The 13,502-nt window shown below is 43.8% G+C and overlaps 4 protein-coding genes across 4 annotated transcripts in view; all 4 read right to left on the reverse strand.

The window, feature by feature from the left end:
• LOC310699314 (uncharacterized protein) overlaps positions 1-13,502 on the reverse strand; it is a gene marked incomplete at its 5' end in the record, with an annotated part of 338,944 nt that overhangs the window by 216,780 nt on the left and 108,662 nt on the right. The gene's annotated exons all lie outside the window — the stretch shown is intronic.
• The window catches only part of LOC310701854 (uncharacterized protein), a 175,018-nt gene that overhangs the window by 36,879 nt on the left and 124,637 nt on the right, over positions 1-13,502 (reverse strand). The window lies entirely within an intron of this gene.
• The window catches only part of LOC310701556 (uncharacterized protein), a 72,679-nt gene that overhangs the window by 2,073 nt on the left and 57,104 nt on the right, over positions 1-13,502 (reverse strand). The gene's annotated exons all lie outside the window — the stretch shown is intronic.
• Positions 1-13,502, reverse strand: part of LOC310699313 (uncharacterized protein) — a gene marked incomplete at its 3' end in the record, with an annotated part of 89,747 nt that overhangs the window by 69 nt on the left and 76,176 nt on the right. The window contains exon 2 of the mRNA XM_083486959.1: positions 2-2,806. Coding sequence (XP_083343085.1) covers positions 2-2,806 — 2,805 coding nt within the window. The remainder of the gene's footprint in view (position 1; positions 2,807-13,502) is intronic.

A 13,502-nucleotide genomic window follows, 5' to 3' on the forward strand; every position in this document is an offset into this window, starting at 1 on the left:
CTCCGTTGATGAATTCTAAGGTGCCCACTCTGACTGAAGCTCTTTCCACACTCCATGCATTTACATGGTTTGTCCCCCGTGTGACTCCGTTGATGAATTCTAAGATTTCCACTCTCAGTGAAGCTCTTTCCACACTCCATGCATTTAAATGGCTTCTCCCCCGTGTGAGTCCGTTGATGAATTCTAAGGTATCCACTGTGAGTGAAACTCTTTCCACATTCCATGCATTCAAATGGTTTCTCCCCTGTGTGACTCCGTTGATGAATTCTAAGGTGTCCACTCTGACTGAAGCTCTTTCCACATTCCATGCATTTAAATGATTTCTCCCCTGTGTGACTCCGTTGATGAATTCTAAGGTTTCCACTCAGACTGAAGCTCTTTCCACACTCCATGCATTTAAATGATTTCTCCCCTGTGTGACTCCGTTGATGAATTCTAAGGTCTCCACTCCGACTGAAGCTCTTTCCACACTCCATGCATTTAAATGGTTTCTCCCCTGTGTGACTCCATTGATGAATTCTAAGGTCTCCACTCTGACTGAAGCTCTTTCCACATTCCATGCACTTAAATGGTTTCTCCCCTGTGTGACTCCGTTGATGAATTCTAAGGTGTCCACTCCCACTGAAGCTCTTTCCACACTCCATGCATTTAAATGGTTTCTCCCCTGTGTGACTCCGTTGATGAATTCTAAGGTGTCCACTCTCACTGAAGCTCTTCCCACACTCCATGCATTTAAACGGCTTCTCCCCAGTGTGACTCCGTTGATGAATTCTAAGGTGTCCACTCTGACTGAAGCTCTTTCCACACTCCATGCATTCAAATGGTTTCTCCCCTGTGTGACTCCGTTGATGAATTCTAAGGTGTCCACTCTGACTGAAGCTCTTTCCACACTCCATGCATTCAAATGGTTTCTCCCCCGTGTGACTCCGTTGATGAATTCTAAGTTTTCCCCGCTCAGTGAAGCTCTTTCCACACTCCATGCATTTAAATGGTTTCTCCCCCGTGTGAGTCCGTTGATGAATTCTAAGGTCTCCACTCTTACTGAAGCTCTTTCCACACTCCATGCATTTAAATGATTTCTCCCCTGTGTGACTCCGTTGATGAATTATAAGTTTTCCACTCTCAGTGAAGCTCTTTCCACACTCCATGCATTTAAATGGTTTCTCCCCCGTGTGAGTCCGTTGATGAATTCTAAGGTCTCCACTCCGACTGAAGCTCTTTCCACACTCCATGCATTTAAATGGTTTCTCCCCTGTGTGACTCCGTTGATGAATTCTAAGGTGTCCACTCTCACTGAAGCTCTTCCCACACTCCATGCATTTAAATGGTTTCTCCCCAGTGTGACTCCGTTGATGAATTCTAAGGTGTCCACTCCGACTGAAGCTCTTTCCACACTCCATGCATTTAAATGGTTTCTCCCCCATATGATTCCGTTGATGAATTCTAAGGTGTCCACTCTGACTGAAGCTCTTCCCACACTCCATGCATTTAAATGGTTTCTCCCCCGTGTGAGTCCGTTGATGAATTCTAAGTTTTCCATTCTCAGTGAAGCTCTTTCCACACTCCATGCATTCAAATGGTTTCTCCCCTGTGTGACTCCGTTGATGAATTCTAAGGTGTCCACTCTGACTGAAGCTCTTTCCACACTCCATGCATTCAAATGGTTTCTCCCCCGTGTGACTCCGTTGATGAATTCTAAGTTTTCCCCGCTCAGTGAAGCTCTTTCCACACTCCATGCATTTAAATGGTTTCTCCCCCGTGTGAGTCCGTTGATGAATTCTAAGGTCTCCACTCTTACTGAAGCTCTTTCCACACTCCATGCATTTAAATGATTTCTCCCCTGTGTGACTCCGTTGATGAATTATAAGTTTTCCACTCTCAGTGAAGCTCTTTCCACACTCCATGCATTTAAATGGTTTCTCCCCCGTGTGAGTCCGTTGATGAATTCTAAGGTCTCCACTCCGACTGAAGCTCTTTCCACACTCCATGCATTTAAATGGTTTCTCCCCTGTGTGACTCCGTTGATGAATTCTAAGGTGTCCACTCTCACTGAAGCTCTTCCCACACTCCATGCATTTAAATGGTTTCTCCCCAGTGTGACTCCGTTGATGAATTCTAAGGTGTCCACTCCGACTGAAGCTCTTTCCACACTCCATGCATTTAAATGGTTTCTCCCCCATGTGATTCCGTTGATGAATTCTAAGGTGTCCACTCTGACTGAAGCTCTTCCCACACTCCATGCATTTAAATGGTTTCTCCCCCGTGTGAGTCCGTTGATGAATTCTAAGTTTTCCATTCTCAGTGAAGCTCTTTCCACATTCCATGCGTTTAAATGGTTTCTCCCCAGTGTGACTCCGTTGATGAATTCTAAGGTCTCCACTCTGACTGAAGCTCTTTCCACACTCCATGCATTTAAATGGTTTCTCCCCCGTGTGACTCCGTTGATGAATTCTAAGGTGTCCACTCTGACTGAAGCTCTTTCCACACTCCATGCATTTAAATGGTTTCTCCCCCGTGTGAGTCCGTTGATGAATTCTAAGGTATCCACTCTGAGTGAAACTCTTTCCACATTCCATGCATTCAAATGGTTTCTCCCCCGTGTGAGTCCGTTGATGTTTTCCAAGTGTTCCACTGTCAGTGAAACTCTTCCCACACTCCATACTTTCAAACTGTTTCTCCTCTCTCTTTTCACAATCCATGAATTTATATGGTTTCTTTGTTATTCCCATTGGACATGGCCCTCCATAATTTTGACTGCCTTCTCCATTGTCTTCTTTCAACAGGGAGGAGCGGGAGGAAAGGAAACCTAGGAAGAGAACAAAGGAATATTACACACATCAATTAGCACCTGCTCTTATTTTGACATCTCGTACATTCTTTCCTGTCCTCCATATGAAATTTTTCGGAAAGACAGATGAAATAATGTTAAATAATGGTAATGCATCATCAGCCTTTCCTAACCTTTAATTAAGCATTAATGAAGCAGCATTATCTTAGAATACAGTTTAACTGTGGGCTTTACGTTTGATAAAAAATGGTTTATCACAGGAAAGGGAGCTGCTCTATGTTCCATGAAGCCAATATTCATCAGGGTCCTAAGTTCATCATGAAGTTCTTCATCCTCTGCACTATAATCCTCCACCCCTTGGGCCACATTTTGTCCCCTTCGACCTCTAGATGTTTATTAATCACCTGCAGAGTCCCTTTGGCCTCAGGAGGTCCATACTGACCATTTTGGGAGACCCATATATAAGTCTAGTGACAAGGCTTGGTGCTTGTGGCCGGTTGAAGGAGTGCTCAGTGGGACAATGTTCTTGGGGTTGGACCTCCATCTCTCAGCCTTGCATTCTTGAATGGAGAGAGCTGGAGATGCAGAAGGAAAGCAGCTGGAGCCTGACTGCTGGGAAGGCCAGATTGAGACACCCACCCCAATTATGATTTATAATAATTATATGCCACCGGGTCTCGCACCCGCCTCCTGACACTGGCTTATCTTAGCGGAGATTCCATGTCCAGGCCTCTCTCACTGTTCTTCCTCCTTTGCCCTGGGTGGCCAAGGGCTTCCGGATATTCTAGCTCTGCTCCAACTGAGAATTATTTATTAAATTGTTATACCTCTCTTCATCTGAAAATCACAAGATAAAAATATGTGTTACACTGAAAAAGGTATTAAAGGTGAATAACACTGGCCAGAGTGGTACATGCTCTGGTCATCTCCCGCTTGGACTACTGCAATGCGCTCTACGTGGGGCTACCTTTGAAGGTGACTCGGAAACTACAACTAATCCAGAATGCGGCAGCTAGACTGGTGACTGGCAGCGGCCGCCAATACCATATAACACCGGTCTTGAAAGACCTACATTGGCTCCCAGTACGTTTCTGAGCACAATTCAAAGTGTTGGTGCTGACCTTTAAAGCCCTAAATGGCCTCGGTCCAGTATACATGAAGGAGCGTCTCCACCCCCATCATTCTGCCCGGACGCTGAGGTCCAGCGCCGAGGGCCTTCTGGCGGTTCCCTCATTGCGAGAAGCAAAGCTACAGGGAACCAGGCAGAGGGCCTTCTCGGTAGTGGTGCCCACCCTGTGGAACGCCCTTCCAGCAGATGTCAAAGCGATAAACAACTACCTGACATTCAGAAGACATCTTAAGGCAGCCCTGTTCAGGGAAGTTTTTAACGTGTGATATTTTACTGTATTTTTGGTTTCTATGGAAGCCACCCAGAGTGGCTGGGGAGGCCCAGCCAGATGGGCGGGGTATAAATAATAAATTATAATTATAATTATTATTATGATTGTTGGAAAGAAAAGAAAGAAGAAGGAAACCCGTGGTGTGTCCTCCTGAATGTAATATAATAATAATAATAATAATAATAATAATAATAATAATAATAATAATGTGTAAAGAAGAATCCAATCTTCAAATCAGTTTCATATTCCCTGGCTGTATTTCTCAGCCATGATTGTGACTCAGAATCTTAGCCACACTTTATTCTAGAATATCAACTGGATCTCTTTGTAATAGGAGCCAGACATCCCTGGGATTTCATCCAGACATTCCTTTAGTGTGGGCAGCAGCAACAGAGGAAGGAATTAACATTGGGGGCAAACCACTGTCTTCAGAAGGTCTTCCCCAGCTGCCAGCAGGGTTGATAAACTGCTCAGTGTGGACACCTTGGCTTTATAGTGTTAGGGTCTGGATACCAATCATAATCCCTTGGAAATGTCTCAAGAACCCTTAAGATCCAGTTCCACCAACTCCCAAGTAACACTGCGCCCTAGAGGAACCTTCTGTGCTGAGTTGAGGCATCTCTTGTGGAGTTTGGAACTGACAAGGTTAAAACTCCGTGGTGTCCTGTATCTGGATCTGGGAGGAGCTGGGAGGAGCTCGATGCAGAGAAGTGCATCACAGGATGTTGTTCTGACGCTCTTCAGATCTGTCTCTGCAACGGACAGAGAAGCAGCTCAGCTTAGAAGCTGCTGTGAGTGTGCTTTTGGACAGCAGAGAGAAATGGCCGAAGTTTCCGATGGTGTCTGATGGATTTATTACTCTGTAAATAAAGCTACTGGAGATAAGAACGGACTGTTTTGGACTTGATTTATCCCTTTATCTCACACGGAAGCAGGACCGCTGCTACTCTGCATTTCTTTGGCCAGGTCAGCAGAGCCTACGCCGAGGAAGTGCTGCCTGGACCCAAAGATTTATTTCCGCAAATCTCTGGTCCTCCAGTTGTGGTTGGACTCAAAGTACCACCTGCCCAAGCAAGGATGGCCCATGGCCAGGGAGGATGGGAGTCTTATCTGGGGGGACACACTTTCCCCTTTCCCCCCCTCCTCTGAAAATGCGGAATGGGGGAGGTGGGGCACATTGACGCAAGGGGGACATTGACACACCAATAATATTTCAATATCAAGAGATGATATTCGTGTCGCGACATCACCCAAATGTGCCTATGCATGTGTGAGTAGAAGAGTTGCGACTGCACTGGCCGCCAGTTAGCCGTTGGCGTTTGAAGAGAGTAGGTGTGTTTTTAGCACGACCATCTAAAGATTATGTGAAATGTAAGTGTTCCAACACTTTTTTACGTCATTTAGTTAAGATTTAAAAATACCAAAGGTAAGTTATTCCACTCAGTAATCAGGATTACAGGTGATTTTCAAATAAGTTCAGTGGCTTTATTAACAATTGTTAGATTTTTGAAAATGTCCGTTGGCGCACTTTGATACACTAAGGGTTAGCGCCTCCAGTAATGGCTGAATTCCTCTGATCGGGAGGAACTTGCTTTGTGGAAATCTGGGTCTGGCCGCCACGGCGAAGGCGGAGACCCACTAAAAATCACAGGCGGGAGAAGCCTGTGAACGTGGGATTCGGCTGGCACCTTTTGCGCCTCCTCTACTCACGGGGAAACCTGTTTTCGGGGATCTGGAGCGACGGGTGAGTGGCGCGGTGCTTCGAATTGACTGCTTCTTTCACGGAGTGAAGCCGCATTGCTATTGCTGGAGAGCGCTGACTTTTTCCTGTGGACAATTTGATTCTAAAACAATTACCCGTGAGTAGAACGGAAAATTGGAGCTTTAAACGTCTTAATTTGGCACCGAAACGGGGAGGTTTCAAAAAGGAAGTCCGCCTCCCCTTTTTGTAAATAGACTGAAGCATAGAGGCTGCAAGTCTTGGAAAGCCTTCCGTAAAGGATTAAACTTCCATCAGTTAAAAATCACTAAACCCCCCTTGGAAGCAGGAGAAGAGGGGGGAAATTTTGGATCGTGTAAGCCTGCAGGAGAGAGTGAAGAAAGTCAAATTACCACCGCTCTGAACCTGGAAACGGTCTGCTAGTAAGACCGACGTTTTGGAATTGCCCATTGAATCTGAATAGATCGTTCGTTGACAGCTAGTTAAATAAGAGAAATACATTGTTTCCATTGTCTCCCTCTGCGTTTAAAAAGGAGTAAAAGTAACTGAAAATTGAAACTACCGTATTTTTCGCTCTATAACACGCACCAGACCATAACACGCACATAGTTTTTATAGGAGGAAAACAAGGAAAAAATATTCTAAACGAAATAGTGAATATATGATTTTTGTGGTTCATGCTGTGGCCACAGACATGTGATCTGACAGTGAGTTTGGAGTAGCCCAATGCAAAAATCCTGAGGATCCATGTGGATCCATGCTTTGTAACCACGGAGGAGGGAAGGAAGGGGAACCATGGATCCTCTGCTCACGACTGCAGCAGATCCTCCTGCCACCCGCAGGCATTCGCTCCATAACACGCACAGACATTTCCCCTTACTTTCTAGGAGGAAAAAAATGAGTGTTATGGTGCAAAAAATACGGTAACTTTATTGTTTGAACTGTGCTTAAAAGGATTGATACAAATCGAAATTGTTTCCCTCTAGAAGAAGCTTTTGAAATTGTTACATGAGTTGAGCTGGGGGGATCTCCAGCTGCAAGATAAAAAACTGTGAGAATCTGGGACTGACCTTGGATTGTTAAGAATGTTGACAGAAGAAGCCTTAGTGGTTGCATTATGTAAGATAAATGACTCACTGGAACAGCTCCATAAGAAGACGGATGTGATGACTATAAAAATTGATAACTTGGGACAAAAAGTGACTAATTTTGGACAAAAAGCGAACATTAATACAGAAACTATTCAGGAATCGATACAGGGATCTACTTTGACATGGCAAATTGTAGAGAAGGCGGGCGAGAAAGTTGTTGTTGTTGAACCTAAAATAGCACAAGTGGACAGGGAGAGAGCCCCAGCCTTACAGATGTAATTTGATGACTATAAGTTGATGCCTTTTATGATTGAATTTAGGGAAAGTCAGATTTTGAGGATTGGAGCCCCGCTTGGACTGGAGAAGGAAAGTTGGATAGATCCCTTCATGCAGGGATTTATTGACCTCTGGGACCTGGACTTGGGTCAGGAGGAGATTGGAGTTGTGGGGACCTCCAGATTTAGAGGAACTTTGAAATACGTCCTGAAATATCTTTGGGATCTTAGTTTTAACTATGGAGATTTGGCTGAGCTGTCAAGAAGGAATAAAAACATTGCTAGGTGGGAATTTCCCCGAGATCTACTCTTCAGCATCAAAGGAAGGAAAATAAGAACAAGATCAGCAGAAGACAAAGCAAAGTGCATGTATAAATATGAAGAAGACTTGCAGAAGGGACTTGGAAAAGAGTTAAGAGCCTCGGACAGAAGATCACCAGGTTGATGGACTATATGGAATTGACGGAGATGACTGGCAGGGTCCGAGACCAGGGAAAGGAGACGGTGGGAGAAGATTGGAAAAAGTTTAAAGTTTATCTATGGAAATACAGTGGTGCCCCGCAAGACGAATGCCTCGCAAGACGGAAAACTCGCTAGACAAAAGAGTTTTCCATTTTGGAGTTGCTTCGCAAAACGAATTTCCTACGGGCTTGCTTCGCAAGACGAAAATGTCTTGCGAGTTCCTGCGGGGTTTTTTTCCTTCCCCCCCTTTTTCTAAGCCGCTAAGCCACTTATCCGCTAAGCCACTAATAGCACTAATCCGCTAAGCCGTCAATGGGCTTGCTTCGCAAGACGAAAAAACCGCAAGATGAAGAGACTCGCGGAACGGATTCTTTTCGTCTTGCGAGGCACCACTGTAATGTAAAATTAATGAGTGTTAGGAAAATGTTGGAATGAAATTATATGGCTTTAGTAGAAATGTTATAAGGAATTAAGCAGAAATACGTATTTTAGTATTAATGGAAAATAAGGTTAAAATATGTTGAGATAACTATATGACAGAAAATAGAGAAAGATGGAAAGGACTTGCTGAAATAATTTATAGAAATGGGAGGTGAGAGGAGGTCGATGAAACAAGGGAATGAAAGAGAGGGTATTGAGATGGTATGATGTGTGTTCTTTTTGAATTGTTTTTGTTGTTGTTTTGTTTAATGTGTTAATGTCGTGTTGTGTATTGTTTATATATTGTATTGTATTGTATTTTCTTTCTTTTGTTTTTCTTTTTTTTCTTTTCTTTTCTCTTTTTTGTAAGGTTTAAAAGTAATAAATATTATTTAAAAATAAAAGATTTAAAAATACCAAAGGTAAGTTATTCCACTCAGTAATCAGGATTACAGGTGATTTTCAAATAAGTTCATATGGCTTTATTAACAATTGTTAGATTTTTGAAAATGTCCGTTGGGGCACTTTGATACACTAAGACATTGGGACGCATTGATATGTATAAAAGTGCCCCGCTTAGTGTACAATAAACTCTAAACTCATTAAATTTGAAAAGAAAAAACCTGTTGTTTACTACGTGGCCAAAGTCATTTCTAAATATAATATGATTTCAAGGATGTTGTTTTGCGGTTGCCAAAACCAAATTTCCCAAAGGGAACATCATCTCTTTATACTTTTTCTATTGACTTATGTGGATATAATGTGTAACAGAAGCTAAGTGTCAAGTACCGTATTTTACGCCCCATAGGACTGTCACGGCTAAAATGGCCGCTGTTTCTTTAATGCGAATAAAGCTGGGTCAGCATGACTCAGCGGTCTGCACCAAGTTGTATATATAAGTGAGAAATGTTAGTTTGTTGCTGAGGCTGGTGTTTGGGTTAGTTGGTTGGTTGGTGCTGGTGTGTATATTCAGTCGTGTTTTGCACAAAGACTTTTAAGAATAAAACTCTGCAAGAATATTCTCGTGGACTCTTTTTGTGCCGACAAGGAGACTGAGGAGACAAAGGGAGGTCAGAACCCCTTCCTTCTTTTTTTTTGCTTTTTACAAACACTGACAGGTTATGGGCCCAGTGTTTCTGAGCATCTGCAGAGTGCAAAACGACTGACAGCATCTCAGCAGGGAGCTGGTGAGTCCTGGTGGTGTACGAAGCCAGTGGCTGTGCGTTGGAGCAGTTGGTGGCAAGCTGTAACTGTCTGCAGTGACGCTGGAGCGGCTAGGATCTGAGGATCAGGAAAGCACTCAGCGTCGGCTACTGGAACAGTTTGAACTGCTAGAGGACCACAGTAGGCGACTCACAGAGCGGCTACACCAGTTGCAGAGTCAGGCGGGACCTGAGGGTCAACAGAGGCAGCAGCTAAAAGCCGGTGAGTGCCAGCCAGGACTGTCCAGTCGGACTCTAAAGAGAGTGTCAGGAGAGATTGCTGGAGGCCCCACAGAAGGGGCTCAGCAAGCACCAGCAGAGATGGCAGATTTCCAGTCTTCCCAAGTTGTAAATGTTGGGGGAGGCATCCCTTTTGAACTTCTCTCAGAAAACAACTGGCTGAGTTGGTCAATTAAAATGCAGCAGTTGTTAAGGAGAGATGGACTATGGGACTGTGTTGAAACACAGGTGTTCTCTTCAGGGAAGGGGTTCTCTTCAGGGAAGAAGAACACACGTTGACAAAACTGGGTTTATGTATATAATGTATGTATGCATTGTTTCTGTTGGGGTTTTTCGCATTTAAGAATCAGAAGGGGTGTCACGGCTAAAATGGCCGCTGTTTCTTTAATGCGAATAAAGCTGGGTCAGCATGAAATGTTAGTTTGTTGCTGAGGCTGGTGTTTGGGTTAGTTGGTTGGTTGGTTGGTGCTGGTGTGTATAGTTATTCAGTCGTGTTTTGCACAAAGACTTTTAAGAATAAAACTCTGCAAGAATATGCTTTTTACAAACACTGACAAGGACGCACTTTTCCCCCTCCAAAAATGAAGGGGAAATGTGTGTGGGTCCTATGGGGCGAATGCAGGCTTTCGCTGAAGCCAGGAGAGCGAGAGAGGGTCGGTGCGCACTGACCCCTCTCGCTCTCCAGGCTTCACAGCGAGAAGGGTCGCTCTCGCTCTCCAGGCGTCACGCAGATCTCCGCAAGACGTAGGAGGAACCCGCGCTGGGCTCCCACGGCTTGCGGAGAGTTGCCTGTATGCTGAAGCCTGGGCATATCCCCGCTATAACACACAAGTTCTAATTAAATCCTAGTATTTACTAGTATTTACTATACCTAAACATTGAGCACCACAGACTACTACTAATAATAGTAATAATAATTTATTATTTATTCCCAGCGCATCTGGCTGAGTTTCCCCAGCCACTCTGGGTGGCTCCCAATCGAGTGTTAAAAACAATACAGCATTAAATATTAAGAACTTCTCTAAACAGGGCTGCCTTCAGATGTCTTTTAAAAATAAGATAGCTGCTTAATTCCTTGACATCTGATGGGACGGCATTCCACAGGGCAAGCGCCACTACTTAGAAGGCCCTCTGTCTGGTCCTCTGTAACCTCACTTCTCGCAATGAGGGAACTGCCAGAAGGCCCTCGGCGCTGGATCTCAGTGTCCAGGTTGAACGATGGAGGTGGAGACGCTCCTTCAGGTATACAGGACTGAGGCCGTTTAGGGCTTAAAAGGTCAGCACCAACACTTTGAACTGTGCTCAGAAACGTACTTAAATATTCCTCTGCAGTAAAGGAGGCAAATGGAAGCCTTCCCATTGTCTTTGTGCTTACAAATACTGCCTTAAGGAGGTATGAACAGGGTGGGCCTGTGACCTGGATTCAGGAACTAAAGTATTTACCATCACAAAAGAATGGCCAGGCTGCCCAGGTAATGCAGTTAGTGACCATTAACAGGTATCCTTGGGGTCAGGTTTTCTGCTGTAGACCGCCTCCTGTGATGTATTCCTGCTGTAGACAGTCTCCTTCTGTATGATATTTGGGGGGGTGGTCTTGGGTGGGCAATTTCAAAAGACTATATAAGGCCGTGCACACCTCCCTCCTGGTTGTGGTGAGGGGGGGACACTGTTGCAATAAAGATCAGGCTTACTAGCCACTTTGCTTCTCCATATACTCTGGTTGGCCTCTGTTATTTTCTCCTACCTATAAGGAACCCACTTAAGGACTATATGGGCTCTTGGATACCCCATAAGGGGAAAGGAACAGGTTTTTTCTTACAACAAAGGTCATAAGAAAATATTTTAAGATGCCTAGACAGCATCTTAAAAAGTAGAGACATCACCTTGCCAACAAAGGTCCGTATAGTAAAAGCTATGGTTTTCCCAGTAGTGATGTATGGAAGTGAGAGCTGGACCATAAAGAAGGCAGATCGCCAAAGAATTGATGCTTTTGAATTATGGTGCTGGAGGAGACTCTTGAGAGTCCCATGGACTGCAAGAAGATCCACCCGATCCATTGTGAAGGAGATCAGCCCTGAGTGCTCACTGGAAGGACAGATCGTGAAGCTGGGGCTCCAAGACTTTGGCCACCTCATGAGAAGAGAAGACTCCCTAGAAAAGACCCTGATGTTGGGAAAGATGGAGGGCACAAGGAGAAGGGGACGACAGAGGACGAGATGGTTGGATAGTGTCTTCGAAGCTACAGACATGGGTCTGGCCAAACTGCGGGAGGCAGTGGAGGACAGGGGTGCCTGGCTGCTCTAGTCCATGGGGTCACGAAGAGTCGGACACGACTAAACATCAAACAAAAATATGTTTGGTTGGCACGCTTATTTATGGCAGGATAAAACTAAAACACACAAGAGCTCTATGAATCAGGTTATTCAGGAAAAAAAAATCAGATTTTTTTAAATCAGAATTTAAAAAAAAATAAAATGCTTTTAGAGGAAAAAGTCTATCTAAAGATAGTTTTATATTTAATTACATTATAGTCCAAAGGCTATTCATCAGGAAATAAGGATTTCTTTTTAATTATCTAGCATGAGGCTTTATATGGAATATTTAATTTTTGGGGTAAATGAATTCCATTAATCCATTCACAATGTCATGCTCTTCCAGAGGTTTTTGTAAGATTATTTGGGGAAGTTTTTCTAATGAAAAGATATTGTCACAGATGCTTGTTTTTGCCATTCTCAAAAGTGTGAATTTGTGTCTCTGCAGAGATAACATGCCTTTTCTTCACAGGAAAAATGTTATAAAATAAACATACAGAGTTGACGGAAAACCTTAATCCCATTGTTCCAGTGCAGAATTATATACACAGAATCAACCCCTTAAATGCTGAGTTCTAAGAGGTTCAATAAACAGATTGTTTGCAGTGGAAGAGATCTGTACAAGTAGCTAAGTGTGAAGCAGTAAAAATGAAAGTGCAACCTTGTGAGCAGAATACTCCACACAACCTGGAGGTCTTTGTGTAATAATTGTGCAACTCAGACTTGAGGCAAGCGCTGAAGGCTCTTCAGGGCTGGCAACCTCTTCCCAATCCCACTGGGTTCCAACAGCCACACTAACACTTAACTGTACAGAATAGGCACCTGGATGCAGAAGCCAATCCAAAGGGGGGGCTGGTAGTGGAGGAGGTGAAATGCTTAAGTTCCGAGTTTTTCATGTGCGCTAAAACTCAGTCTGCTTGGTTGTTGTTTTTGATATAAAAAAATATTTTTACCAACATGCTATAATATTATTGTTTTATTTAAATAAATCGTTTAAGTTGTTATTAAGGAAATGATTATTTTTCTCCTTCCAATAAATTACAGCAGAACCGTTGTCCAAATATAGACAGTAAACTTATTAAACCTCAGAATGATTTCATAATTATCTGTCTGTGTATTTCTAATAGTGTAACCAAATCAGAAATTTTTGATTTAAATAGAATCATACTGACTAGTGATTTACCGTAAATTGTGATTGAAATCAATTTGATTTATATCAAACCCACCCTGATTGCAATCTACCACAATGTCTGAAATAAGGCTGGAACTATACAGAGGCGAACAGGACAATGTCCTGCCAGCTGCTACTACTTAGGGGTCTGAAACGGATAAATGACAATATTATCAATCATCATCTCAGCGGGACTTTTGGGTTTGGGCTTGGCTAGCAAATGGTGGTATTCAGGACAATCCTGTATGGCAATGATGATCTGGGACTGCCAGCAGAGAGACTGGGGAATAAGAGGTGCTGGAAGGGGCGGGGTCTCCGTCGAGGCTCCTCCCCCTTTTCCATTAACCCTTCCCTGGACTCCCTCTCTCCCTTTCCCCAGCCAGGCGACCCCAGGGAGAATGGGGGGCCTCAGCCCCACCCC

This window comes from Podarcis liolepis (assembly GCF_965112155.1).
Source record: "Podarcis liolepis genome assembly, chromosome: 2".
NCBI lineage: Eukaryota > Metazoa > Chordata > Lepidosauria > Squamata > Lacertidae > Podarcis > Podarcis liolepis.